The sequence below is a fragment of the Polyodon spathula genome, chromosome 7 (assembly GCF_017654505.1).
Source record: "Polyodon spathula isolate WHYD16114869_AA chromosome 7, ASM1765450v1, whole genome shotgun sequence".
Classification (NCBI taxonomy): Eukaryota; Metazoa; Chordata; class Actinopteri; order Acipenseriformes; family Polyodontidae; genus Polyodon; species Polyodon spathula.
In genome coordinates, this window is record NC_054540.1 from 18,032,024 (window position 1) to 18,059,324 (window position 27,301).

A 27,301-nucleotide genomic window follows, 5' to 3' on the forward strand; every position below is an offset into this window, starting at 1 on the left:
GATAACCGTTAGAGTTGGGCGGTCGCTGAATGAAACGCATGCTCATTTGTAATTATGAAGCCTTTCTGAAAACGTCATTGAGGGGCAATATTCTTGAAAGACTCGCTAGTAGGAAAGTACAGCTGCGAGTAGCAGACTGGAATTCGCAAGACCAAGAGAACAGAGAAGTCATATATTTGGGTAAAGGAACAAAGTCCGTTGGGATTGTTGGGCTACCGGATCATCCCATGGGGACAGCATTTATTTACCATTGCTTCTTGGAGTTTGAGATGAAAGGGGGAAACGATGGAATGAATATCCCGATTAAAAAACAATTTGAGTGAAATGAAAGAACATGGAATGAACTAAGAACAAAGCTTCGAAATCATGAGTGCAGGTTAGTTTCAAATCTTGGCTCCGTACCTTCGGTCCCAATGAGAAAAATGTGTCATTAAAATAATGAGCAAATTATACTATTAGCCTACGTTAGTTCCAGATTTAAGCGTATTTAAACTGTTTTGAGGAGTATAGTCAGCAGTTATACTGGTACACAATACTGCACAACCAGCATTACTGTAACGATTCTGAAAGAAAGTCGTCAAGTTTCACAGTATATTTTAACGTTACAGTAGGCTAATATAATACAAAAAGTAGATTATGGAAACTGTAAACACTTTTTTGTTAACATAAAAAAATAATAATAAAACGCCAGTCTTTGTTGTATATAGTACAGCATTTGTATATTGGTTAATAATGAGTATATTTAATTAATGTGCAAGTCCTATTCAGAGTCTTCTACGGGCAGTCGTGCCCACGGAACACAATTGGTAAAACAAAGCAAAAGCAACTGAACAGTTATTTTGGTTTTAAACGCCTCCTGGCCACATTAAACAGATTGAGTACAGTTGTGTTTATAGTAAGTTAGTTTTCAGATCTACCAACGTGTTTTCAGATTGCACGAGAAAAGTGATCCATTATTTATTTGCTCAAAGGCATTGTATGTGTCAGTACAAAGATGCTATATAGCCTATTGCTTTTATATTGTTCTTTATTTTAATAACAAGGTTTGAAACAAGAAACTGCAAAATCAGGATGACATCGTGTCGAATGTTTACTGAAACGCACCTGATGCATACATTATGTTTAATGTTATCAATATTGGACAGGGCTTCAGCAAGGCAAATCAACCTAAACAAAATCGAGAAGTTATTGGTGTAATTGAAAAAAACAGTTGTGTAATCACCACCAGTTACTGTTGCACGTCTTTTAATTTCGAAACACTTTGTTCCATTATACCAATAAATTTGTTGATGTATCATTTATTCCATGGCTGTATCATTATTTGAAGTAAACATGTAGGTTCGCGTTCTTCTTATGTTCCATGTATTACCGAAGACAAGCAAATAAGGTGTTTAATTTAGGGGACTGGCGCGCATACGGTATTAAAAAGCTATTTTATTTTGTAGTGCACCATTACGTTATTTTAATTGTGTGCTGTGGGACACATTGCTTATTGCTTGCAGTGGAAAAATATTTCAGAATAATCTAAAGGGTCCAAAAGTAAGTTGACTAGATTTAAAACTGCTGAATTCATCGGAAGTACTAGCCTATATTACAGCAGAAGTGTTTTTTTTTTTTTTGTTTTTTTTGTTTGTTTTTTTTAACTTTTTCCAAAACCTATTTCCCTTACTTAATAAAAACAAGCCAGCCTCTTAAAAAATACTTTCAAGACGATGTACCTAACATGGAAATAACTTGCCTAGCATTTTGATTTATCTTCAGTAATGGAGAAGCTTGGGAATAGCTTCTGCTAATAAGGCAACCATCACAGAAAAGTTGAAAAACGACACATTTACTTTATAGATTAAATATGAAGGCACATGCATTTGAAAACGATTTGCCATGACACTGAAAAAGATTCACAATACACTACTGTACAAGCATGGCATGGGAACAAGGCCAGCCCCTTACTAAATGTGTTATTTGTTGTTTTCTGTGCACAGCACAGCTGTACAAATATAGGAATCCAGTAATGTATGTGGAGTCTTACTTGGGTGTTAACTGATTTGTATAGTACAATTCAGCAGAACAGCGCAACATGCCTTGGACAGCTCTACAGTGCAGGATATTTTACAGAAACTACTTTATTAAATCATTATTTTAAGTTTTCTAGATCTTTTAATAGAACATTCTTTTAACATATGAGCTACTGCCAGTTGGTATGTATTAATCTATTAATAAGATGTTGGCATAATACTGTGTTCTGTGATTCTGTCATTCAAGTTTGCCTGGTAGGCATTTAGCCCATCGATCTGATATAACATTCCCCTTAGATTAAGCCCCTTGGAGGAATTTTTGTTTTTGTTCAGAAAACTCCAGCTTGTAGTTTATTTTGGTTAGGAGCCAGGTATATACTGTGTTGATTTTATGTTTTTTAATAAGCCGATTTACCTTTGAAGTCTTTAGGGATGGAAAAAATTCTCAGATGTTGGTACAGAGTGTTGTATTTAATGTCAAGCTGTAAACCCCATCTGCGTTTTTAAGATGTCTATTTTTTCTCTGCCTCCTGAGCCTAAAGTTTCTTGCAGTATAAAACTGGAAGACTTTTCTAATCAAACACTGAATGTTAAATCTTTTGTATATTCAGAAGGAAAGACTGAAAGATTTGACTACAGTATACAGTATGTACATGTTTAGTTTTTAGACTCAAGGTAGATAGGATTGTACTGTAATGTAGGCATCTTCAAAAGTTTCATAGCCTCATTTTCCGAACCAAGTTTATAATTAAACGCGTAGTGCGTGATAAGTTAAGAACACTATCTTGACTAGGCTATGCCAATTCAGCTACTGGAATTCAATTTGATAAACACACATTTCTTTTTCAATTTTTAACTTCAGCGATGACATTTTCAGAAACGGTAGCAAGGACTGTGACATTAAATTATAACCATGTAGCATTTGAAATCTCTTAATCTCTTATTCTCATCATTGGGTACAACAGATGTACAGTATGACATCTGCTGAAATAAAAGTTGGCAAATAAGGGGGTGGCTAAAGCCATTCACTGCAGATTTGTCTGTAAATGTGTGCATTGCATTTTGAAGAATTGTTTTTCAGAGTACATCGTTATGGTGGTAGTTAATACAATTAGCCACAGTTGTTGAATGACAATGTGTTACTTGTGTTTAATGCAATTAAGTGTGGCTCACCCTGATTTTGGCTGAAGATCCACAGGGAGTTGCTTTGGTCATTGCACTCCTGTGGGGTTAAGGAGGAAAAAGTGGACCAAGATAGTTCACCTCATTCTCCAGTGACCACTATTGTTCAGGTGCCTGAGGGGTCCAGGAGAAGTCTGGGTGAAAAGGAACAGTTGGCTTGACATCAGGAAGTCATCCATCTACTGGGCTGCAGTAATAGGTAGAAAAAACAGGGTTACAAATTGTTAAAAAAAAAAAAAAAAAAAAAACAGCTTTTAAAATAAAAATAAAAGGTGATCATTTATCTAATAAACAGTCTCTAAGATAGGCAAGATAATTTAATTCTGATTGAATTACATAGAGCAGACAGTAGGTGCAGTGCAGCAGATTGTTCAGCAATGGGGACAGTCTTGCTTTATTATGGTCTAGATTGTTTAATCATTGGTACAATGTTTGTTATACAAGCTCCACTGTAATTTGAAGCCGAGAAAAAAAAAAAAAAACTTCAGTGCAGATGTCTTGCATTCCATCTGAAGTTTTCTTAAGGACAAATAAAGCATTGTTTCTGTGACTTCTTTTTCTATGGCTGCTTACTCTACCTTTTTAGCAGTTGTCTACTGTCTCTGTTTCTCTGCCTCACAGCACAGCTGTGGTGGAGAGGCTCCGTTTGACCTTCTTGTAACCCCGAAGCTCCTCAGTTTCCTCGCTCCACCATTGATTTTGTTTTTGGGATGTGCAAGGAGTAGTTTTGGGGCTCCAGTTGCCACAATGGATTCATGGACACTTTTTTTTTGTTTTTAAGAATAAACTGACTATTTTTGCTGTGATTTACTATGACTTTTATTTTTAAATACACAAGACAGAAGATCTAAACAACCTATGATGGTTTTTTTTTTGACATTCACGCCGTTAAACTCTTGTGCCAGACACATGCTTTGTTTATTGGGATATGCTTAGTCAGTCAATCGCAAGGGATATGTATTTGTGGGCTATTTGGTAGGACGTTTTAAAATTCACTTTTTAAAATGTTTTGTTAGAATATATAAGCTATTCATGAGAATTTAATACTGAACCAAAAAATGTGAATTTACAACCTCAAAATACAGTAAATAAATAATAAAAAATCTACTGCACGTATCTATTGCTGTATTCGTTTAAGGTTTGTTGTCTTGAGTAGGCACAATGGATTGCAAGTTGTTTTACTGTAAGTGGCCCCCTTATAAATATTCTACTTTCCAATAAAAAAAACTTCAAAACTTTGTTTTGATAACAAGTTAAAAGCAAAACAAAAGGGGAAAAACAATGTATTTACAGTGCATGAATTGCAAAAGAGCATTGAAAATATAAGCTTATTTGATCACATTACACATTTTTGGAAACTTGATAAAGAATAGAATGTGACATTTATTTGTATTTAAATAACTGTTCAACCTTAGGAAAAGTCCATGCTTTAGGCAATGTCCAAAAGTAGTGTATGATTTTTATTTTTGTAAGACAGGAAACTAACAGTTTTTTTTCTCTTTGTAGATATAAAGAAGCCACCAGTGGCCCCCAAACCCAAGTTTGCTGTGACCCAGAAGCCTCTTCCTCCACCAGTTGCACCCAAGCCAGATATTGTTCTGTCACATTCTGCCCCTTTGCCGAAGAAAACTAAGCCAATAGTAGCCCCAAAACCAAGACTTCCGAAAAGCTCTTCTTTTCCTGAAGTGAAACCTTGCCCTCAAAAAAACAATAAAAATCTAAAGGAAGAGAAGATTGATTTGTCACAGAACTTGGGTGTCCTTAATTCTAAAAATGGCTTGCAGAAAGAACTACATGAGATTAATTCCAGCTATATCATACCAACATGCACCTGCAGCTTTGATTTCAGCCATAAATGCAATAGTACGGACCACTGCAACGAAAGTGAAATGTTCATTGGTCAGCTGGAAAAGCTGGAGGTCTGGCAAATTGAAAATATTGATGGACAACGGAGTCCTCCTCTTCCACGGACAGGAATCAAACAAGACACTGGCCAGGAAAAGGCTTTGAACACGAATCAGGTGGTCCTGAAGGCCAGCTTTTTGGAACAAAAGCTCAAAGATGTTTTGGTCCAAGCTGTGTCGCCTAATAATTATCACATAAAGCAAAAACCTCTGGAGAAATCCAATACCATGAAAGAGACTTCTGACACTGAACAGTTTTCATCCACAGCTAATTTTGGTGATCTTGCAGAAAAAAACCCTGACGAATCGGAGAATGGTGAAGTGGCCATTTCCAATGTGATTCAGCATCAAGAGGGACCAGAAAGTGCCGACAACACAGTCCTATCAACTGAGAGTAGATGTGAACTAAGCAAGGAGACCAGACATCCGCATGACTCTTCAGTACCACCAGCTGCACCGACTAAAGCTCTTCCAGTGCCAAAACCCAGAAAACCAAGAAATCCTGGTCTTATCAGACAAAACTGTATTGAAACATTTGTGGATGAAAAAACAGATAAGAGTGAGCTATTGCTAAATGAACCAGATAGACTCGTCAAGTGTAGTCAAATAAAGTCCCTAAATGTTTCTATTCATGCTCAGAGTGTTTCGTATACCAGAAAGAGCAGTGAAACTCCTGAACTGCCTGACACAGACAGTGCTCCTCAAACAGTTGAAAAACCTGTGACGCCTGATGTGCTATGTAATCATTTTCCATCATTTGAACAGGACAAAGCTTCTGAAATATCTGGGAATGTGGAAGATGAAGCTTGTAAACAATCCAATATAGAAACTGAAAGTGAAAACACCACTGCGACTGAGCAAAATAGAAATTTTATCCGCTGTAGCACTTTGACTTTGAGTTTGCCCAAACAACTCAAACTGTCTTGTGATGTGCAGCTGTCTGTAGCAAACAGCCCAGCTGTTGTAGAATTGAAAAATGGCGACAAGAAATTGCCTCTCAAAGCAGAACGGTCCCCGAGAGTGGCTCCAAAGAAGCCCCAAAGGCACAGTTTGCCAGCAGCAGGCTTGCTGAAAAAAGACTTATCGGCAGAGTTGAACGAGACGAGTCCCAGTGCAACAGTAGAAAAAAGCAATCCTGAATTCACAGATCATTTACAAGGGCAGCAACAGGAGAAACCAACATGGAAGCTGCCTCACCCAATTGTACCCTTTTTAGGTAATCCTGAATCTTTAAAAAATGGCAGTGCTCAGAATGTTTCTTGCACTGCTCCTCATATCAGTCTTGGAAAAACCAGGGCAAAGTCATTTTCATCAGCAGACATGGAAAGATCTGAGATCTCTCCCAAAACAGGCCAAAAGAAGAACTCTTTAAGGAAGTTCCTGGGCATGAAGCTTGCTGTGAAAATGTTTGACTTTCCCAAGTTCTTTACCAAGGGGAGCCAGTCGCTAGACAGGGGCACAGCAGTAGGAAATATCTCTTTGGAAGGAAATGAGGCAGATGGTGAGTTAAACCCAGGCTCGCTGGAAGGTGATAGGAAAAGCAAACCAGTTAAATCACTCTCTGCTGAATCACACAGTCCTGTGTCCCAGAAGCATGGGATGAAACTGAAAGATCAGTTTGAAATGCAGAGTAGCAGGCCTGCCAAATGGGATTTAGTGGATGAACCCGAAGGCCCTTGTTTACAGACCTCTGAGGAGGGGAGTTCACCGACGCATTCATTAACAAGTCAAGGATCAGCTGTTGAATATGAGAACCTGCCTTATTATGAGGAAATCCCTGAATACATGAATTTGCCTTTCCTACATGCTTCTGGAAACCGCACCCCACAGTCTCCGGCTTTTGGCTGGCAAAATTCCAGCAGCCTGGAAGACTCGGAGACAAGCATATATGAGGTACAGGAACCTTATGAACCCGCGAGGAGTTATGTTACCTACAGGCAAAAGAACATATACCGCAGGTAATGCAATACTTTAATATATGTAATGTTGTATACATGGTGGAGGATAATCAAGGTTAAGCACAGCAAAAATAGTAATTATGAAAATAATGTTTTTTTTGTTTTTTTTAAAACCATAATTCAGTCAATTAAGATTCATAATTATATTGAGTGACACTTTTTTTTGCCAGCATTTAGCAATTTTAATTTGATACAGTAAATGATTAAATGTTCTCAAAATGGAATTAAAACTCTTGATGAAATTGAAAAGTGCTGACAACTACAGTGTTAAAACCCTTCCAGTCACACATGCCCTAGGAGTGTCCTAATGAAGCAGCAGAGATTATAAATGGGAGGAGTTGGCATCAACCAGATTATTCCTGCCTTGATTTTCCATTTAACTTTTTACTATAGTGTGGTTTTAATTTTATCAGTTGCTGACATACTGCTGAAAAGTACTTTCTCTTGACAATATAAATGTGAAAAAAGCTTAAGCCCCTTTCACACTGGCACTCATACCCGGGTCCGGACTCCGGTCACAATCTTGCGTAGTATGAAAACACTTACTGTACCTGGGCTGTACCCGGTCCCAACGACCCAGCTCATGATGTGTGTTGACACGCTTTGACCCGGGTTGAGCGAGAAGAAATGCATGACGGTGGTTCATAAGATGATGAAATAACAAACAGACACGTCTGCGTGAAGGTTTCACTTTTGCAAGAAACATTTTTGATTATTCTATTTAGCCATATTGTTGTTGCTGTAGACACACCGTGAGACAGATTGCAGCAGGGCTGAAGAAACATTTGCTCTAATCAACATTTGGGCCCACGGTGGACCCAGAGAAGCTTGGGTGGAAGCGTCTGTAACAAGCTGCTTCCGGGGGATACAGCGGGTCCTGGTAGCTTCCGACTCGGGTAGAGCATGCCAGTGTGAAAGGGGCATTACACACCTCATAGTGCTGTTCAGTTGGTATTGAAGAATTGTTTTCTTTGTCAATTTTCTTAATCAGGTGAGGTTACATATAGAAACACTCTCAGACCTACTGTAGCTGTAAGTGTATTTTGTTCTTAAAATGACTTTGCTACAACCATGAGTAATATTTTGCCTTCCCTAGTTTTCTGTTAGCTCTCAACAACTTGAATTTCACTGATTTCATTAGACACATGCTATGACAGAGTTGAGTGTACTGTAATTGTGTGTGAGAAACCCAGAAGCCAAAAACTCATTAGAACAGATTAAGTAATTGGCAAAGGAATTTGTCCCCAATAGGTTCACTGTACGTTTACCCATTTTGTTAAACTTCATTGGAATGTCAATGAGATGCATTCATGATATTTTAGGTTGTTTTTTGCAGTGAGCATTTTCTTGTTCAGTAGATTTAATGGGGTTATAAATGTACATATTGCAAAACAGTACTAGTCCCACTCTCTGTATTCATATCTGTTCACATTATATGTAGATAAGTTAGCAAAAGTGTGTTTGGGGGTGATTAAAACAGATAAATAACAAACCTTAGCGTGTAAGAGCAGAATAAGACCCTGTTTTACATTACTGGGCTGGCTCAGGTCTGCGCCATATTTAGGCCTGCAATCCCATTAACATTTGCATTTAAGGCGTCTTTGCGCATTCACATATGTGACTGAAAAGCAGGCATAAAATATGTCGAACTGCTTTTTTTTAAAATTTATTTTTTATTTTTTAATGGAATGATAGCCTGCACTCTGAATGGAAGAGCTACCGGGATATACAATAATGCTTTTGTAGCAGGTGTTTCTTTTTCTTCTTTTTTGAATGCAGCACAGTAACAATTTTATGGTATATATTTAAAAAAAAAAAACAAACAAACAAAAAAAACCACCAACATTGTCTGACTATTTGACTTCCTGTTATGGTGTGTAATGGGGTGACGGTCAAAGCGTACACTCGACCACATCCCCTGACATACCTTCAGTCACGCCCCCTTTGGTAGCGAGTGCAATCACGTCTCCTCCAATCCATGACTGAGACAGTCAGTCACACCGTCGCATGTCAAATACACTTTGCTCAACAACATGCACGATGCATAATAAACCATTGCTGTAGCACCAGTAAAATAACATTAACAATAACAGGCATTGAAATATTACAGTGAGGGTCTCGCATGGTGCATCAATAGGAAGAAAATTTAATTGTGACAAATTAAGCATAATTATTAAATCAACGCAGCTCGTATATTATGTGAAAGAAACCAGCTGAATGTTAACTTACTAGATTTTTTTTAAATTTAATTAAATAAAAAATAAAATAATTCAATCTGGGCCGGCCCTGACCCTGGGCTGCCTTTTCTTCTTCGGAGCGTTCACATATGAGAAATCACAAGTGTGAACAGGGTCTAAGAGGAGTAACTCTGCGAGAGCAGCTGCCCCAGATGTGGGGACCCCTTGCAATGCTGTTGAAACTATTCAGGAGCAGGTGTGCTTTGTAAACACTAAAGGGGGAAAAAACTTTTTTTGCACCTCCCATCAATGTGGATAATATGATCTGATATTCAAGGATTGGAATTTAGCCCCAAATGTATAGATTGAGTAATTTCAGGCTTAGCAACTGCTTGTCATAGTGCCTGTACAGTGTTGGGGAGAAGTGCATTACTGTAATCTGATACATTTGAGTAACTTGTAACTGTAATGGATTCCCCAACACTGTAGCTGTACCTGGTGGCCACTACCGCTCATGTTGCCTGGCAATGGGAGTCCTACAGTAACTCTATCCCTGTGTATTATATCAGAATGGTTTACACAGTTGGTCTGATTTAATTTACATTTACTGTAGTAAAAAAAAAAAAAGCTATCTAGATGTTTGATACCTGAACTACAATACATCCACCTCTTCAGGGAACCGCAGCCCTGTAATGGTATAAAAACAGGGTAGTAGTGAACTCTTCTGAAGATGTTGGGCAGGTGGCCATGTCACCTTGTAGAGTGGTGACACAAATGAACAGCTGTGAGCCTGCAGGCCTGGGTGGACCTTGGAATTTAGAGGCACTATAATGAGAGGGTGTGTATTTTTCATAGCTGGGCAAGCAAATGAAATGACTGTGAGGCTTATCGAAGGCTTTTGATTATTATTATTATTTTTAATCAATAGTAACATTTGAACATCTAACAAATCTGTTTTGGAAAGCTGTTGAAATGAAAACGTTTTATGATTGCTGTTTGTACTGTATTAAAATCTAAATCCTCTCTGGTGTCTCGCTGGGTACATTGGTGTTCAAGCTGAACCTGAAGTTAGGATGATGAAAGAAGCATTCATACTACTCAAACGCTTTCCTGTGGGGTTTTCAGTGGCTGGGCAGGAAATGTTTGAAAACAGTGGGCTTGATGGATTTTCCTGGGAAAATAAGCGTTTAGTATGTTTTTTCAGCTTTTGATTCTGTCTTGTCACCACTGTATCCTCTTCTTGCACTTCAACATGGTGTACGCAGACTTACTGAAACAGGACCACTTCTCTAATAGGGTCTTTTTCAATAACATATCTTTTGTACTTCAATTGGCACCTAAACTCCCAACTGAGATATTCTGTTTAGTTTCTGCTGGCACTGGGTCACAGTGTTTATCTGTCTGCAATTGCAGGGATGGAAATAAGGCTCCTTTAGCATAGCAGTTTCATCCATTCCTGGATTTACTAAGAGTTTATTAAGACACACCTGAGCGTGTTACCTGTACACTGCGGAGAATCAAGCTTGTAGTAAAACCTGACATGGGTGAAGCTGCTATGCAACAGGATTCTTCTTTCCATCCCTGAGCTGGGCACAATACCTTTTAAATAAAAAATACACCAACACTTCTGCAGCCTAAAAGCTATTTCTGTTGTACCTTTTTAAATTGTGGACTGACAGATGCTGTGAACCGGCCCAGCTGCTTTCACAGACTGAGCATTTTGCTGGGTCAACACATGACGTCAAGCACGCAATCCTGAATTAAGAAGTATTATTATAAGACACTGTCAAGCACACAAGCGTGTAGACTAAGGTATCAGATGAAACTTTGTCGTCTTCACTTTCTTATAGTTTTACTTGTTTAATGTGGTCAACAGACTGAGACCACATGTCCTCCACATGGTCTTGGGTCAAGTTCTTTTAGAAGTGGATTTGGACAGATAAAACCCTGCATTCTGGCTGTTTAAAATGTTTCTGATGCTATCCAGGGATGCATAAAGTGCGGGAATAAAAACAGCATAAGTTGTAAGCATTTGTACAATCCCTCTGATCTAAAAGAGGTTTTAGACACAAGACTTTTACTTGCCTACTTCTTTTACAAATGCAGGTGCCTTGATGTTAAAAACCATACTGTGGAGTCTGCAAGTTCCACTTTCAGTATAGTGTTACTGTTACTTGTGGTATTGTATGTAATAATCATACTAGTATGATTAAGTGTTATGACATACAAGACAGTAGATTGGAACAGGTTGCCAGGGCTACTGTAGAAACACAAGCTAGTCCTACACACAGTACTGGGTGTCAGAATTTCCCTTATTTAGATCTATTATTGAAATGACAGTGTGCCAAGAATTTCTGCCGTCAGGCCGCTGCTGCAGTAAATCTAGTCTGAACTGATTGTATAGCATGATTCATTCTCACTTAGACCTGTAGGTTTACTACTAGGCATTGTTCATGCAGCTGTAGGGGTTAAATATATTTCAGTATTATGGAGAGGGTGGTGACCCTCTTGACCACCTGCTGAGGACTAATATCAGGGCTTCTGGGCCTACTGGAAAGTAATATTCACTGGAGTGTGAGTGCTTCCAGATGAGTGTATGCTACCAGAAGGAAGGAAGCGTGTTTCACTATTCATACTAAGCATGACATCTTGTAGAAGAATTCAGACCCGATTCCTGGAAAGGGTTAATTACACTGTTTTTGACCCTAAAGCATTAATAAAGCAAATAACCAACTTTGAAGGTTGTTGTAGGGCATGGCTGGAGAAGGGAAGGGAATACAAGCCAGCTGACCGCACGCGTTTCTGTGTGTTCTGCTTTCACATTTTTAAAATGGTCAGTTTGAGAAATAAACTTTGTTCAACAGCTGACTCGGCTTTAGTACAAAGCAACTGTTTTACATAATGGTAACGTTGCGCTTAAATTAATGTGGCTGATTCTTTGGCTGAAGAGATATTATCAGCTCATCGTCTAACCATGGAATATTGTGCAATTAAAGCAATTGAACTCCTGACGGTAAACCATGTAACAAAATCTTCTGGGACTCAAGAGACGAAAAAAATCTATTCGTGTTTACTCATCACTCAATGATTTGATTGGCGAAACATAACATTGGTTCATTGGAGTTCACAAAGACAACGTTTTTCACTTGGTACGGTAACCTTTCACGTCCATATTTATTTAATTTGTGCTCTTTTTGGCTGCATTACAGGCCTTCGTTAATTACGTTAAGTTTTCAGGGCATTTTGTTATGGCACGTGTGCAAGACACAAACCTTAAGGTATTTTTATTTGTTGCTGGTCTTGTTCTAAATTTCCCAAACAATTGTTCATTTTAGTTACTTTTTTTTCTTTTTTTTACACAAGTCACCATCACTGTTGTTGCAAGAAACTGGGGTTCATGTACCCTCGGGTGTTAATATAAATGAGGAAGACACGTTAGTGTCGAAACGCGATGATTGTTTTACAACTGTGCCCTTTTTTTAAAATCACTAAAGAGATTTTCATGAAAAATATAAACAAGCGGGAGTCAAGTATTTACCTCTTTGAAGCAAAACTATGAGTTTTGTTTGGTAAGCCATTTCAATATAGTTTGGCTGAAAGAAATCTGAACGCTTGTATTGCCATAGAGAATTTCATTGTGTGTGTGTGTGTGTGTGTGTGTGTAATATATATATATATATATGCATCTCTCATTCGTATATATTGACACTTGCTTTTAAAGGGAGATGCGGCATTTTTGAGCCTAACACCTGAAAAAGTTTGATACATGATGGTGCTAAGAGCATTGTGTTTTGCGGAATCACATGGTCATAGAGAAATGTCTGTGCGTACCAGTGGCAAGCCTGTCGCATACCAGTAAAGGTACGCGCTCTACAGGTTGAAAACCACAGGTCTAGCTGGTCAAGTTGAGTGGTTCCTTCATTGATATTTCACTTGAGTAAGATTAAGATTATTTAATACAGACTACTTACCTATTGCATGCAGTGCCTTTCACATTAGAATGGAGAACTGTTTATTTTAACTTGAACAGATAAGATGTAAAATGTATTCCCATTTTATAGGTACCCACAGTTTAGTTTCTATTTTTTTTCATTCAAATCATCTCATACTGTGTTATGCTGATTTTGCTAAACTATGGATAGAGCAGTTTTATAGCCAACATGAGTCATCTGTCAGTTGGAAAAATAAAATGGAAATGAAATCATAAAAAGAAGATGTTTAGTTGGCTTGATACTGAGTATGTATACAAACTGAGCAAGTGCCGGAATGAAGCACAGAATTGTTTTTATACAGAATGCCGGGTGCTGGAAGGTTATGTGCTGCTTGTTTGTCAAAGTCACTGGAATGGAAAAACAGGAAACAAATTTGTATGTTGTTATATTAATGGAAAGAAACTTAACCTTTCTGGTCATCCTTATTGTTTTTTTTTTTTTCTCAATGATGAAAAATCAGTGGCTGTACACATTTTATTTGAATGTTGCTGTAAGCATTGGCACACTGATTCAGGATGCACTGGAAGAGGGAGGCAATGCATTTACTGGCACACTGATGCTTTACAAATACTGCCCTGTGTATTGCCACTTACTCACTGTTATGCCCTGGATCTTTAGACATAAAAAAGGGGAAAGTGTTTTAATGCCTATCTAAGCCTACAGTAGTCATTGTGGTATAGAATCTAAATACAAGATTAAGTGTAACCCAGAATGGTTTACTGTACTGTATCCAGTTCACAATAGCGAATGACAGACAGAGGCTTCCTGTTTGTTGTTGCCTGTGCAGGTCATAGGTCAGGTGTTTTTGTTCGGCACTTAAAGTGGCAGCCAATGAATGTGGAGGAGAAAGAATTATATATTGTCTGATATAACTTCATCATTACAGTATGTTATAATTGCCTTTTGAATTTCCTGCGTTCTTAAGCCTTGCAGTGTCTGTGTACAGTTGTTCTCCAGCTGGAATAAAATAAATCAGCTAACTGGTCTTGAAAGAAGTTTGTATGTCTAAGCAGTTGCCTAGTAGCCTCCAGACAGATGACTGCCTTGGTGTGCCCATTTTAGACTAGTGAGTCAGCTCTGGCTGCCAATCAAACCCCCTGTCTACTTTTCCACAGGTACCATACTCCACCAGTTGCTTTACCTACTGGAGGAACTTGGCACTGGTTATTTCTAGAAAATAATTGGGTCGGGCAATGTGCATGTTTTTTTACTGATGTGATACATTGTTAACTCTGGGTCTTTGTTCATACATGCTAGTTGTATGGCTTCCAGCCTACTGTAGTGTGTCAGCCCTAATAATTTTGCTCAGGACCATGTCAGGATAAAAAGCCTTTCTATAGCTGATGTACTGTACTCTTGGCTTAAGTCGTTTTAATAATAAATGAGTTTATCATGTTTGTGGCCATTTAGTTTTCTTTGTAAGAGCAAAGCAGCTGTATTTAGCAGTAAGTTTCTTTCTGGACAGACGAAAGATACCTGGTTCCCATGGAAATACTACAGAATCAAGCAATTGAAAGTAAATTAGGGTGAGGCAGGGAAATGTAGTGATTAGGTCTAAGAACTACTGTAGGAGCCATAGGGATCCTACAGGTTGAAAGGGGGTGAATTCACCTTTTGCATCTGGTAAACTGAGTATTATAAGCAGTAACAGAACTGAAAATACAAAAAAATAAATAAAAAAAATCTGAGTCAGGATTTCCTGACTGTGTTTACCATGTTAGTCACTCCATTCATTTGGTCCCTAGAGTAGTCCTCAGGACAAAACCTTTTAGGCAGCACAAGCACAAGAGGCTGAATGTACAGTATATACAGCTGCTTCACCTTGAAGGAAAGCAGACACTTCTTCAGGCCAGGGTAGCAGTATTGAGCTATAGCAAATCATACACTGGACTTGATTTGAGAGTCAATGGCTATGTAAGTGACAGCAGTGTATCAGCAGTGTATCGCTTAGGTCAAAAGAAATATCGTTTTTTAGTGATTCTCTGGATATTATGGTTTTATTGCTAATGTATATATAATTTATTTCTTTTGTTTCATTCGATGCATGCTGCTATGTCCTGGATATCTGGTCTCCCTCATGGGTTTTGCAGTGACAGTGACAGTGGTAATTAGAGGATTGTATTTTGTGTATACATATAATGTCAGAGTGACTTTCTATCCCTTGTTCATTAGGCTTTGCTCTAAGGCGTTGTGTCTAGGCGTTTGTCCTAGTTCCCAGGTGGGAGTGAGTGACTGGGTTTTCCTGTGTTTTTTTTTTTTTCTGCCAGACCCTCGCAGGACAAGAATCCTGATCTGGAGGATGTCCACTCTGACGAAGAGGAAGTCAGTAACAGCTCGGATGAAGAAGATGCCAGCTCAGCCTCCAGCAAAGGAGAGTTTGATCTGCTGGAAGGAAGCCAGGTGCCAGCATTTATTTATTTATTTATTTTATTAAAGGAAAGGCACAGAGGTAATCTATGAGGACTTTGTTAATGGCCCAGGCCTGTAATTTTCTTGGCCATAAAATATTTATTTATTCTTAATTTTTAAAAACCCAATATTTCTTTCAAGATTGTGAAGACATCTACATTCCTGTCTTTAGAGTTCATACTTAAGTATTTTCATCATTACATTCCAATTCTTTGTGGTGTAAACAAAAGAAAGTATTGAGTGAGGCCGACAGTGAGGGTGAGTGTTTAGAATTTTGGGATCTAGATTTGCACTGTTGACAGTCAGGTCAACATTAGGGGTTTAAGAGATGATCTGGTCTTGTCAAGGAATGTAGACTGTTTACTATAATATTGTATCTGGACCATCAAATATGTGTAGCTGAACAACTTCCAAAAATAAGTAGCTCTTGTTTTTGGCTCAGCACACTCAAAAAATTGGCTGACCTCTGGTCTTGTGCATTGTGGGATGAATGAATTGGAGACTGAAGTTGGCTATCATGAATGACATTCTTCTACTGTGGGTACAGGCTGGTTTTATAGTTTGAATTACTGTGCCTACTTCAGTATATTCTGTAAGTGTGCCTACTTGTTATGTCTTCACTTTTATCAGCTTGAAAAATACTGTTTTATATATATATATATATATATATATATATATATATATATATATATATATAAGTATAATATAATATATATATATATTTGGACCTCCAGTGGTCAACATGACACTACCCGGGTCTCTTATTTTACTACTTGGGTTTCGATTGATCAATTTGAGAATTTAAAGCAAATGTAGAAAATGACAATACAGTTGTAAGCGTGGGTCCCTGGCTGGCATAATAAAGGCAACGTTAAAACAAGCTTTTGCATTAAGCCTTTTCTTAACTGAGAGGATAACAATGTTTTACAGGAAACAATAACACACAGTGAGCGGCAAGTACACCTATAATAAGAACACAATAAGAACTGTGGCGACTACTCTTCTTAAGAACTAAATCGGGAAAAAAAAAAACAGCGCAGAACAAAATGTGCTTGTGCGAACGAAATTTTTAATTTGGGCGCACTAAATATTCCTAAAGATTGACTATAAAAATAAAGGTACATTTTTATTATTTTTTTTAGCTGACAGTATAAAACCACACACACACACACACACACTCTAATTCTCATATCTCAATCGTAATGTACTCTGGGAATGTAGTTTATGGTGTTCATTGTCCATGCACTGTTAATCATACAATAAAAACTACAAATCCCATACTCCGCCAATTTCACTGATTTATCAGTGCGGTGGTTACTCGTTTCCAGAGAGTTTTGAAAACTTGTCAAACCAAAAGAAAACCGTGATGAACAACATGCATGTATGTCTTTATAAGAAATTAGCAAAGAAGGCAATTATTATTATTATTATTATTATTATTATTATTATTATTATTATTATTATTATTATTATTATTCAAGTACTGAAAAGGTTTACATTAGTCTACAGATCTGAAGGGACTAAATGTTTTTGTACTGTATAATATTTAAATATGATCATGCACATTAAGACATTAATATATGTGATTTATTTATTTTTATTTTTTTGTAATTACCGAAAAAGATCTAGGTACCTGGTTCCGGATTTTTCTACCTGCGCAACCTCTAGTAATAATGATTATGATGATTGAATTAGAATCATAATTGTATATACATGGTGGTTGCAATCGGTTTTCTTTCAATTGCAGCATGATGAGCTAGGAGGCAAGAACACGAAAGTTGTCCACATCGCCAAGGAGATCATGAGTTCAGAGAAAGTGTGGGTATATATTTTTTTTCTAGAAAGAGATATTATTTATTTAAGGGCAGCTGGCTCTTTGAGCTATATATATATATATATATTCTATTGTATTTTTTATTTTTTAACAGGTTTGTGGATGTTCTCAAACTCCTTCATATTGTAAGTATATTTTTGTTACTCTAAATACAATTCCTAAATTGTCTTTAAAGTTCTGAGTTTACAGTCCTCTGTATGGTTCTTATTGCTATGGCTCGTAGTGTGTGTGTGTTTTTCTGGTTTTTTGGCGGCGGGGGGGTGACGATGACGACGAGTCTGTGTTAAGGTGTTTTTACATGAGATCAGAAGTGGCTCTTCTGTTCTAGTTTCCTGTCAGACATATGGAACTAGACAAGCCTATAAAGAAGCAAGAACCAGCTGGCACTATACGGCTGAACTTTATGGTGCTGGTGCTCACTAATATAAAGACACTAGCTGATCTAACCTATGTTGCCTATGTCTATGGCAGTATTGCACATACACTGCATTTGAATGTAAATGATAAAGCATTACATAGGTTACTGAACCACTGCAAGAAAAAAAAACTAATATATTTTGCATGCATTTTATAGCAAATCATCTTTTTAGTCCTCATTCAAAACATGAGTGCACACACACAGTAAAAAGTATCCAGTGTAAAGTGATCAAATGTCTTGTGTCACCACCCCTGGGACCTGACAGGTGGTGTAATATTATAATGAGTTTCCGTTTAATGACAGGTGTGTAATAGGAGCCTCCTGAATTGCTCCTTTTTTTGTAAGTTTTGTGCAAAGTTGGTATTGTTGAACCACAACAGCAGAGAGCTTTCATCAGGATGTTTTCTTTGGGATTTAACATCTCGCTGTGGTTGCTTTGAAAGTTAAAAAAGAAAAATGTATGCGTAGTATGTAAATCCCAATCTGGTTTCCTGGGAAGGTCTATAAACTGATGTGAGCATGAAAGGAGTAAGGCTTAATAACCAAGGTGAACCTGATTAACATTCAGTGCTTTGTTCGTATTGGTTCCTCAGCTGTGGTAAGGGACAGAGTAGTGAAGAGGTGCTGTGTTTTGGTTTACGTTTCAGCAGTAGGCGGAGACGTGCATTAGCCAACCACCTGTTTGGTGGTTTTCAAGCATTTGCCATCTGTTACCGTTGCACAGCTGAGCTTTAAGTGATTGGAAGGACAACAAATCCAGTTAAAAAATTAAGGCAGCTGCTTAGAAGCACACTGCTAAAATTTGTAATTCAATTAATTAATTGATTTATTAAATTAAGGGACAGAATAAAACAGTAGCGTTTGTGCAATTAAGATTCATTCAGGTTTTCATTTTAATGAATCAAGTTATAAGACATTATTTTTTATTTTTTTTAAAGCAACATGTTCATTCAACCTAAATTAATAGGTCATTTTATTAATTCACTTGGGGGGAAAATTCACCAAGCCTTTTTACTCAAGTGTCAGCACATTGCCATCTGTTAATGTTCCACAACTAGAAGTAAACAACTCAAACTTTAATTTGAGGTTAAGTTAAAGTTATGTAACTTCAATGGGAGAAAATGATAAATTTTAGTAAGTGGCTTTGTGAATCTCCCTCCTGGTTCTCTGTGCTTCTGATTGATGGCAACACTGTGCAGGTTTAACTGGAAGTTTTCCAGGGATGATGAGTTGAGGAGAGAGCCAAGGCTAAGTTTTGTCATCTAGAATGGCATGTGTTCTATAGCGGTGCCAGTTTGCCACTCTTATTGATATGTCTGCAGTATGCTTGCTCTAGATTGTTCAGTCGCACTGTAAGATACACATTTGATTGTGATTTGTCCTGATCAGAGTAAGATTGTTTGTTTATCCCTGATTAAACCATGCAGTTGTTTTGGCTGCCATAGTGGTAGATATACTTTTGGCTGCCACGGTCTATAACCAGGAAATAAAGATGCAGCCTAGGTTGTTGGTGTTCTGTATGTTACAACATACCAGACTTGTTTGTATGTTGAGAACAGCTAGTTTCATTTAATCTTTTAGGATCCCCAGTGACTGAGTTCTACATGTCAGTGGTTGTGAGTGTGTTTCTGAGTTCCGGCTATAAATTAGACCATGTGAGCAAAAACTTGGAAGTTTAGGAGCCAAGGGTAAATACCTTTCTATCCAAGAACTGCGTCCGTGTTTATTATCATGGCTGAATTATATCCCAGACACTGGATGTGGTAGTTGAGCATGTGGGTCTCCACTAAATTCCTCTGATGCCATGAATTTAGCAGTGAGCGAGCTCCAGTTCAGTTGATTCTTTAGAATATTGCTTGTGCAAAATAATGCACTTATAAATGTCTTGAATCTGTCTTGTATTCTCATTTACACGATTTGCCAGGAGAACAAACTGACCAACCCCCCCACCCCCAAAAAGAATTTTTTTTTTTAATGAAATATCACCTTTTAAAACTTCTGTCCTTGAGATACATGGTCTATTTCTCTGTCTGCAGGATTTCCGAGATGCTGTGGCTAAAGCCTCCCGGCAGATTGGGAAGCCTGTGATTGAGGACCGGATACTGAACCAGATTCTCTACTACCTTCCCCAGCTGTATGAGCTGAACCGGGACCTGCTGCGGGAGCTGGAGGAGCGAATGGCTCACTGGTAAACATCCTTGTCACAGTACTCCTGGTCACATGCTCCTGCAAACTCAGGAGCGCTAACACTGCTGATTACAAGGGGAGTTTTCACATTTACTGAGAATAAAGGCGCACTAACCACACAGGTACATGAAGAAAGTTACCTTAATTCTGAATAACGTGTCCCTTTTATACCACGTAACTGGTTACTGTGGTCATGGCTGTCATTGGTCCCATAAAACCACTCTACCAGCACTTGTTGCCTTTAGTTATAAAGTAGAACACAAATAATGCAGCCTCTTAATTCTCCCACCAGCAGAGTTTATAATGGGGAGCGCCTTATTTGTTTTCAGTTGGACCTTTCTGTGTGGTGTTGGTATTTGTTTTGTTTGTTTCGTTTAAGTGGTATGTTTTGGTTCTTGTAGGAATGATAATCAAAGGATAGCTGACATCTTTGTGAAGAAGGGACCATACCTCAAAATGTATTCCACGTATATCAAAGAATTTGATAAGAATGTGGCATTGCTGGATGAGCAGTGCAGGAAGAACCCTGTGTTTGCTGGAGTTGTGAAGGAGTTTGAGGTAACCACAAATATAACGTTATGATGAAGGTTACCTTTTATAATGCGACATATAATAAGGCTGTATATACCAGTGGTTCTCCACTACAGGCTCCAGTCTGTCTGTCCAGGTTTACATTTTTAACTAGGTCTAATTTCCCTCCTTGGGGACTCTGTCTGTAAACACTGTTTCTGAGTGCTGTATTTTGTGTGCTGTTGAAACTGCTTCAAACATTATATTTAGTTCCTGATTGAGCCAAAAACTTGCTCTTTTGGTGAACTGGAGTTGAGAACCAGTGACATGTTGTTTTGTCAACCAGCCTAATGAGGCACCCTGTGCCACAAAATGTTAATTCTGTACACTAATACAGCCAACAGTTGCCTGTGGATTAAGTGTTTGAACACTCTGTAGAGATCATTTAAGCAAACAGTGGGTTTGTACCAGTTTTTATTAAACTAAACATTTTTGAATTTCAGAAGGGTTGCTCTCGATCATATCATTTTTTCTGTGCTTTCAGATGAGCCCGCGCTGTGCAAGCCTGGCACTCAAACATTACCTGCTAAAACCTGTGCAGAGAATTCCACAGTACAGACTGCTGCTCACAGGTACCACTTCATTACCTCAGGCAGGCATCTTATAATTCCACAAAAATGGATTAAGCTGCATTTCTAAGAAGAGAAAGCTATCTCCTACTTTAATGGTGTTAAATCATTGTTTTGGAGGCAGATTTGACCTTTTCCCTTTTCCCTGGCATGAGGCACCAGTATTGCTAAACACCAGCAGTATTAAGGAAATCACCTTTTTTTTTAAATATAACAAAACCATGTCAGGTCTGAGTCCTAGCTGTCCGTGAAAGATCTAGCTCAATTCTCTGACACTCTTGTTTTTTATTAACAGTTTATATTTGCTAAAAGAAAACAGTGGAGTTTTTGTGTTCAATACAACAATATGAAATAAACATAAGCTGAATAAAACATAAGTAAAACAAAACAAAAAAAAAAAAACAACAAAAAAAACCACCTTCCTTTACTGAGTTGCACAAGCAGTTTAAATAGTCACAAGACATTGATTTCCAGATGTGGGTGGACCACTTGTCACTGAGGAAAACGTGACCATATTTTACGTCATAGACGCTTGTTCTGAAACCAGTTGTAAAACAAACTACCACAGGAATCATAGTGGTTTTTTAGAGCATAACTGCAGTTCTGTAGAGCAGAAGTAGAGCACAAGAGTTATTTTACCTTAGCCTCTGTCTTAATATATGCATGCCGTGTAGACAGTAGCTCCTGTGGAAAGGTGTAACCCTGATATTTATACCATGCCCATTAATTGCCAAGCAATCGAGGAATAGAGCTATACTGAAACAAATCCTCCAATCTTTGGTTTTCTTTTACTTTTAATTAATTTTATAAAAATGCAATGAATGTTACTGATATTGCCCACTCTCAATACAGAAAGACCTTTAGGGGAAAACCAGACAAAAGAAACAAAGCTTTATGAAGGGCACCTTTTATTTTTAGGTGTGTGCATATTTTGTCAACAATCAGTCTTTAGCAGTCTCAGTAAGATTTTTTTTTTTAATTTAACCAGGAGATAAGTGAATCATCTGTAGGGAACACTCTTCCATAGGTTACATATTGGCACAGGGAACGGTCTGGCACTTCATCTCTGTGTTGTTTTATTTCTTTTCTGTTGGCTTTTTTCACCCTAAATTCCATGCCTTGTATCTGATCTCTGCAAAATAGTGTGTACTACAGTACAGCTGTCTAGACTTCTTTTATGGTAGATCATATTGAATTGCAGGGAGATCAGGAAACAGACATCCAAGGGGTGTCCTTTAAAGATAGGACTACCACACCAGCTTTTAGACACTTCAGGCTGCAATTGTCTGTACGTTTTAGAAAAAAAAAAATGTCACACTAGAAAACTGATTTGGCGATAGAACAGTCTGCTGTTATTTGCTAATGTATGAATATTCATTCTGTGAAAATACTGTACTGTAGCTTATCCTTTTAAACTGCTGATCATTCGTCCTCAAGTAGCAGAACTGCCATCTAGTGGAATAAGTTTCAAATTGTAACTAAATGAATGCAAAGAAAACTACATTCAAAAAAGCCTTAATAATGTTACATAAACTAAATTAAATAAACTTCACACAATTATATAACATGTAGTCAAAAAATAGTTATTGTATTTTTATTCCTAAAATGAAATTGTAATGTTAGGTGCTGTGAATGTTACAATTATTATTTTCTTTTTCTTACCAGAAACTTGTACTTTGTGTTTGCAGATTACTTGAAAAACCTCATTGCAGATTCCACAGATTATAGAGATACACAAGGTACTGCAAAAACTACATTCTTCTGGTTTATTTTCCATAGCTTTGCATTTTGTAATGTGTGCACTGTCCCTTTCCAGTGGAATATAATATGGACATAAATTGGTGATTTATTTTTTGCTAACTGAAGTATTCTCTGCTAAATGACCAATGAGTGGGCTTCCATATTTCTGTTCTGGCATTGTGTCCACTACATACAGCTGTGAGCTGATCAGGACTGACACAGCAAGCAGCTTCACTCAGGTCTCAGAATTGAGAACGATTAGAAAAGCATTCTTGGTGGGGTTTCACAACATCAATCAATGACGTAGTTGGGGATACAAGTCCAATAGCTAAGACTTTTGACCCATCAACCACACGTTTTGATTGAAATACAGGTCTTCACCTTGCTGTACATGGAAACGATTTCTTTTAACTGTGGGCTCAATAAGAACACATCGGAGCAAGCACACAGCAACACAAGGCACTAGGATCCCAGTCCTGATAATTATATACAACAGTTAAGAAAAGAGTTAGCTGTTGGATATAAATCCAGCCATTCCTGAAGACACACTACCATCATTTTAAAGCTATCTGAACCTTTATAAGAGCAATACTGCTTAGCTTTACATATGGTAAACCTGTTACGTGTACAGCCACACTTAATGAAGTATATGTTGCTTGGCACTTGACTTGCGTTAAAATAGTTACCTGGTGTTGACTGGTTTATCTTGTGCTGTGGTCGCACAAACTACCATCGTTTACCCCAGTTTTACCTACTGTAGGTGGGTTAATGGTTTACTCTGACTGTGTGGTGTACAGTATTTTCTGGTTAGTTTGTGAATAAACATGAATGAACGTCAGAGTTGTCTTTGGTTTTATGCTGGCTGTTATGGAGTAATTTTCTGAAGATGCAATACAACTTTAAATGAACAATTCTAATAAGCTGTTGCAATGTTGCCTTTACATATACCAACGCATTCTAAACATGTTCCTTTACATGCAGCTGCTCTTATCGTTGTCATAGAAGTGGCCAATCATGCAAATGACATCATGAAACAAGGGGTAAGTCCAACAATAATAATGGAAAATTCCAAGTCTTGGGAACCCTTTTATTCTTTGGTGCACTCATGTCATTGTAATTGCCCCACAGGATAACTTTCAGAAGCTCATGCAGATCCAGTATAGTTTGAACGGTCACCCTGAGATTGTTCAGCCGGGAAGGGTAAGTGTGGTTTTGTTTCTTGTTCTTTTTATATTGCCCTGTATACAGAGCCAACATTAACATTCTCTGTGGCTTGACTTGGCCAGGTTTTTCTCAAGGAAGGAACCCTGATGAAGCTCTCCCGGAAAGTCATGCAGCCCCGACTGTTCTTTCTGGTGAGTTCCGCCTCATTGCTCTTGGAAGCAGGTGTCGTAAGAAACAGTTTTAAGGTTGAATTGTGCACAGGAAATAGACTTTATTATAAAGAACAGAGTGGGAGAAACCATGCTGCTTGTACACTTCAGGAGTTCACTGCTACAGATGAAGCCCATCCTACCATGCATCACTGAAAGACTATTCAAACCGTGACTTTGTTCTTCCAGTGTGTATTTAGGTCTAGGTGAACACTTTATAGCGTCAGTGTTTGGCAGAATGGGGTTTTGCTTTAATAAGATATTCAGTGTTAGGTAGTCAAAATTGGGTCCTCATGAATAAACTCCCAACATGGAAGAGATTTTAATTTGGACTTTAAGAGTTAGTATCTTTAAAAACAATGTGGTAAATTAAATGTGTCCAAATTGAATTGAAGCAAGTCTAAATGCATTAGTGGTAAAAATTGAGCCATCTGTGGTTTATTTAAAATGTGTATAGATCCTCCACTGTTTATAGAGCACAGTCTATGCATTTATTGTTTACAGATTTGGTTAATTGCAGGATTGATTGTAATTAATGTTGTGTCTTAATGTGCTGATTGTTATATTTAAATTCCCATGTCCAAATCACAATGACTTGAAGTGCATGATTTCCAGGCTGGTCTCTCTGCTATGTTAATACTGGTGCCAATTGCTGTGTGGTTATGGATAGCTGTCCAAAGACAACAGGGGTGAGGCTGCCTGCACTCATTGCTCATACTGGCCATCAGATAAAAATAACCATTGTGCAGTATTGATTTGAACCACATTTTTATTGTGTCTGTGCTGGCCTGTAGGTTTTATACTGTATTACATCACAGAACGGTATAGTTTGGTAATTTTTAAATGTTTATAATTTTCAGTTTAATGATGGCCTGTTGTATACCACCCCTGTACAGTCTGGAATGTATAAACTAAACAACATGTTGTCGTTGGCTGGAATGAAGGTAAGGCCATTTTTTATTCTTTTTCCCCACCACTTACATGGCTAGGTCTAGATATAACTGTGCAAAATGCATATGGCTTAATATATGGATTAATGTCATAGATATAGAAATGTAGTAGTATATTAGTAGTAGATATATAATCCAGATTGATACAACACAGACATTGAATGTAGATATAAATCACCATTCTTTACCAATATATTCTTGATTTTAGCGCAACCAGGATGGGACTGAAACACATGGCAATGTGGTCACAGGGCCCTCTTGGTCAGGAAATAGTGAGTCAGTAGCTGTGTTTTCTTTATTTTAGTTACCAGAACTTAAAACAGGCTTTAACATTTAAAAAAACGTGATCAGGACTCATTTTCCAGTGATTCACTAAACGTCAAATGCCAATTATAAGAACATGCCCCTTAATCCCTTTCCTTTCATACAGGTTAGCAAACCAACCCAAGAAGCCTATCAGAATGAGCTGAACATAGAAAGTGTGGAACGCTCGTTTATTCTGTCAGCCAGGTATGGAGTTGGAGCTGTCCATCAATAGATCAGCCTTTATTTACGAGACCCTATGAAATATTTGTTCAATAAAGTCTTGCCAGTGCAGTGGCTTGGAACACTAGATCCCTGCCTTGGTGCCTTGAGTCCCAGTACTACAGTGTCTCTGGCTGGAGTCCTGCCAGGGAACTCAAACGCCCATTTGATACATGGTATTAAATGGCAGCATTCTCCTACCTTCACTTCTTGTTCTGCACAGAACAATATCCTTTCAGTAACTCTCACCATAGTGAAGAGGGGTCACACAGACTTTGTTACAGAAGGAGCTCTCTTCTGTGAAACGCATTGTATGCTAATTGTGATCCATCTTGTAATACTGAGCCATTACAGAGGATAACTTTAATCATGAGTCACGTGGAATGGTTTAGATGGAACAAAAGCACAAGTAAAGTCTGCAGAACAGTGCATCCTCATGATCTTCACTGGTCATGAAAACCTTATTTATGTTTGGAGAGATGCAGTTATTAAGCTTGAACACAGAATAGGCATAGACTTGCTGCAGGCTACAATATAGTACTAGGATTCAAACTACTGCTTTAATTAAGCTGTTACTTATTATAACAGATCAATAAAATAATGTGGACTGGAATTTCTAAAGGAAACGTTACAGTTCTGATTTTGACGTATCATGCAAGCAGAATTTAGCTTTAATAATTGACACAGTGGGAAGCCAGGTTATTGTTCCATTCAAAGAAAAGAATGGCCCAGTGAAATGGTCTTTAGTTCATCATTCTGCCAACACCATGTGGCAGATGCTTCTGGTGTTGTGTCAGTGGAGATGACAGAGATGTTGGCTAAGGATTCTGTGTCACACAGACACGGGGTACCAAGAGGTACTTCAGAACTGGGGACTGTGCATTTGCAAGGCTAGTTTGTGTCCTGCCAAACTAGTGAGACTCATTTCTTCTAGGTTTTGTTATGTAGATGGTTTACAGTGGTCATGCAGCTCCTGAATTATTATTTTTAAAATATGTAATACTATTATTATTTTTTCTTAACGTGAAGAGATTATTATTATTATTATTATTATTATTATTATTAATTTCTAGCACTTTAAGTGGTGTAACCTATTTGTCAAACGCTTTTTTGCAACACTGAAAGGGATGATAAATGAATGGATCACTGCCAATAATAAAATTCATATATCAGTACATATACTGTATAGAAAACATTTAGTACATAAGTTGCATTTAAAAAATGTACTAAAGACAAAAACAAAGTTAATTTGTCCAATAGATGATACAAGTTCATTACAGACTGAAACTCTGCATTTTATTAGTATAAAGTCATTAGTTAAAACTAGATTTAACACATGCATGGTATTTATTTTTTTAATGGTATACTGACTGCTTTACTAGGATGGACTGTGAGGTTTATAATTAAAAGTAACATAAAATAAACAGTTTGTGTGCTGCTGCCAAAATTCTCAGAAATTCACATTGTGAAGAAGCCTTTACCAGTGGAATGAATCCGT

General features: G+C 37.7%; 1 protein-coding gene across 1 annotated transcript in view; it reads left to right on the forward strand.

Moving 5' to 3' along the window:
- Nucleotides 1-14: 14 nt before the first annotated feature.
- The window catches only part of LOC121318286 (FYVE, RhoGEF and PH domain-containing protein 6-like), a 35,899-nt gene continuing 8,612 nt past the window's right edge, over nt 15-27,301 (forward strand). The window contains exons 1-14 of the mRNA XM_041254797.1: nt 15-180; nt 4,704-7,059; nt 15,496-15,628; nt 17,385-17,455; nt 17,566-17,596; nt 19,926-20,077; nt 20,478-20,634; nt 21,131-21,218; nt 22,904-22,954; nt 23,937-23,995; nt 24,084-24,155; nt 24,242-24,310; nt 25,189-25,272; nt 25,709-25,788. Of these exons, the coding sequence (XP_041110731.1) occupies nt 30-180; nt 4,704-7,059; nt 15,496-15,628; nt 17,385-17,455; nt 17,566-17,596; nt 19,926-20,077; nt 20,478-20,634; nt 21,131-21,218; nt 22,904-22,954; nt 23,937-23,995; nt 24,084-24,155; nt 24,242-24,310; nt 25,189-25,272; nt 25,709-25,788 (3,554 nt within the window). The 5' untranslated portion in view covers nt 15-29. The remainder of the gene's footprint in view (nt 181-4,703; nt 7,060-15,495; nt 15,629-17,384; nt 17,456-17,565; nt 17,597-19,925; nt 20,078-20,477; nt 20,635-21,130; nt 21,219-22,903; nt 22,955-23,936; nt 23,996-24,083; nt 24,156-24,241; nt 24,311-25,188; nt 25,273-25,708; nt 25,789-27,301) is intronic.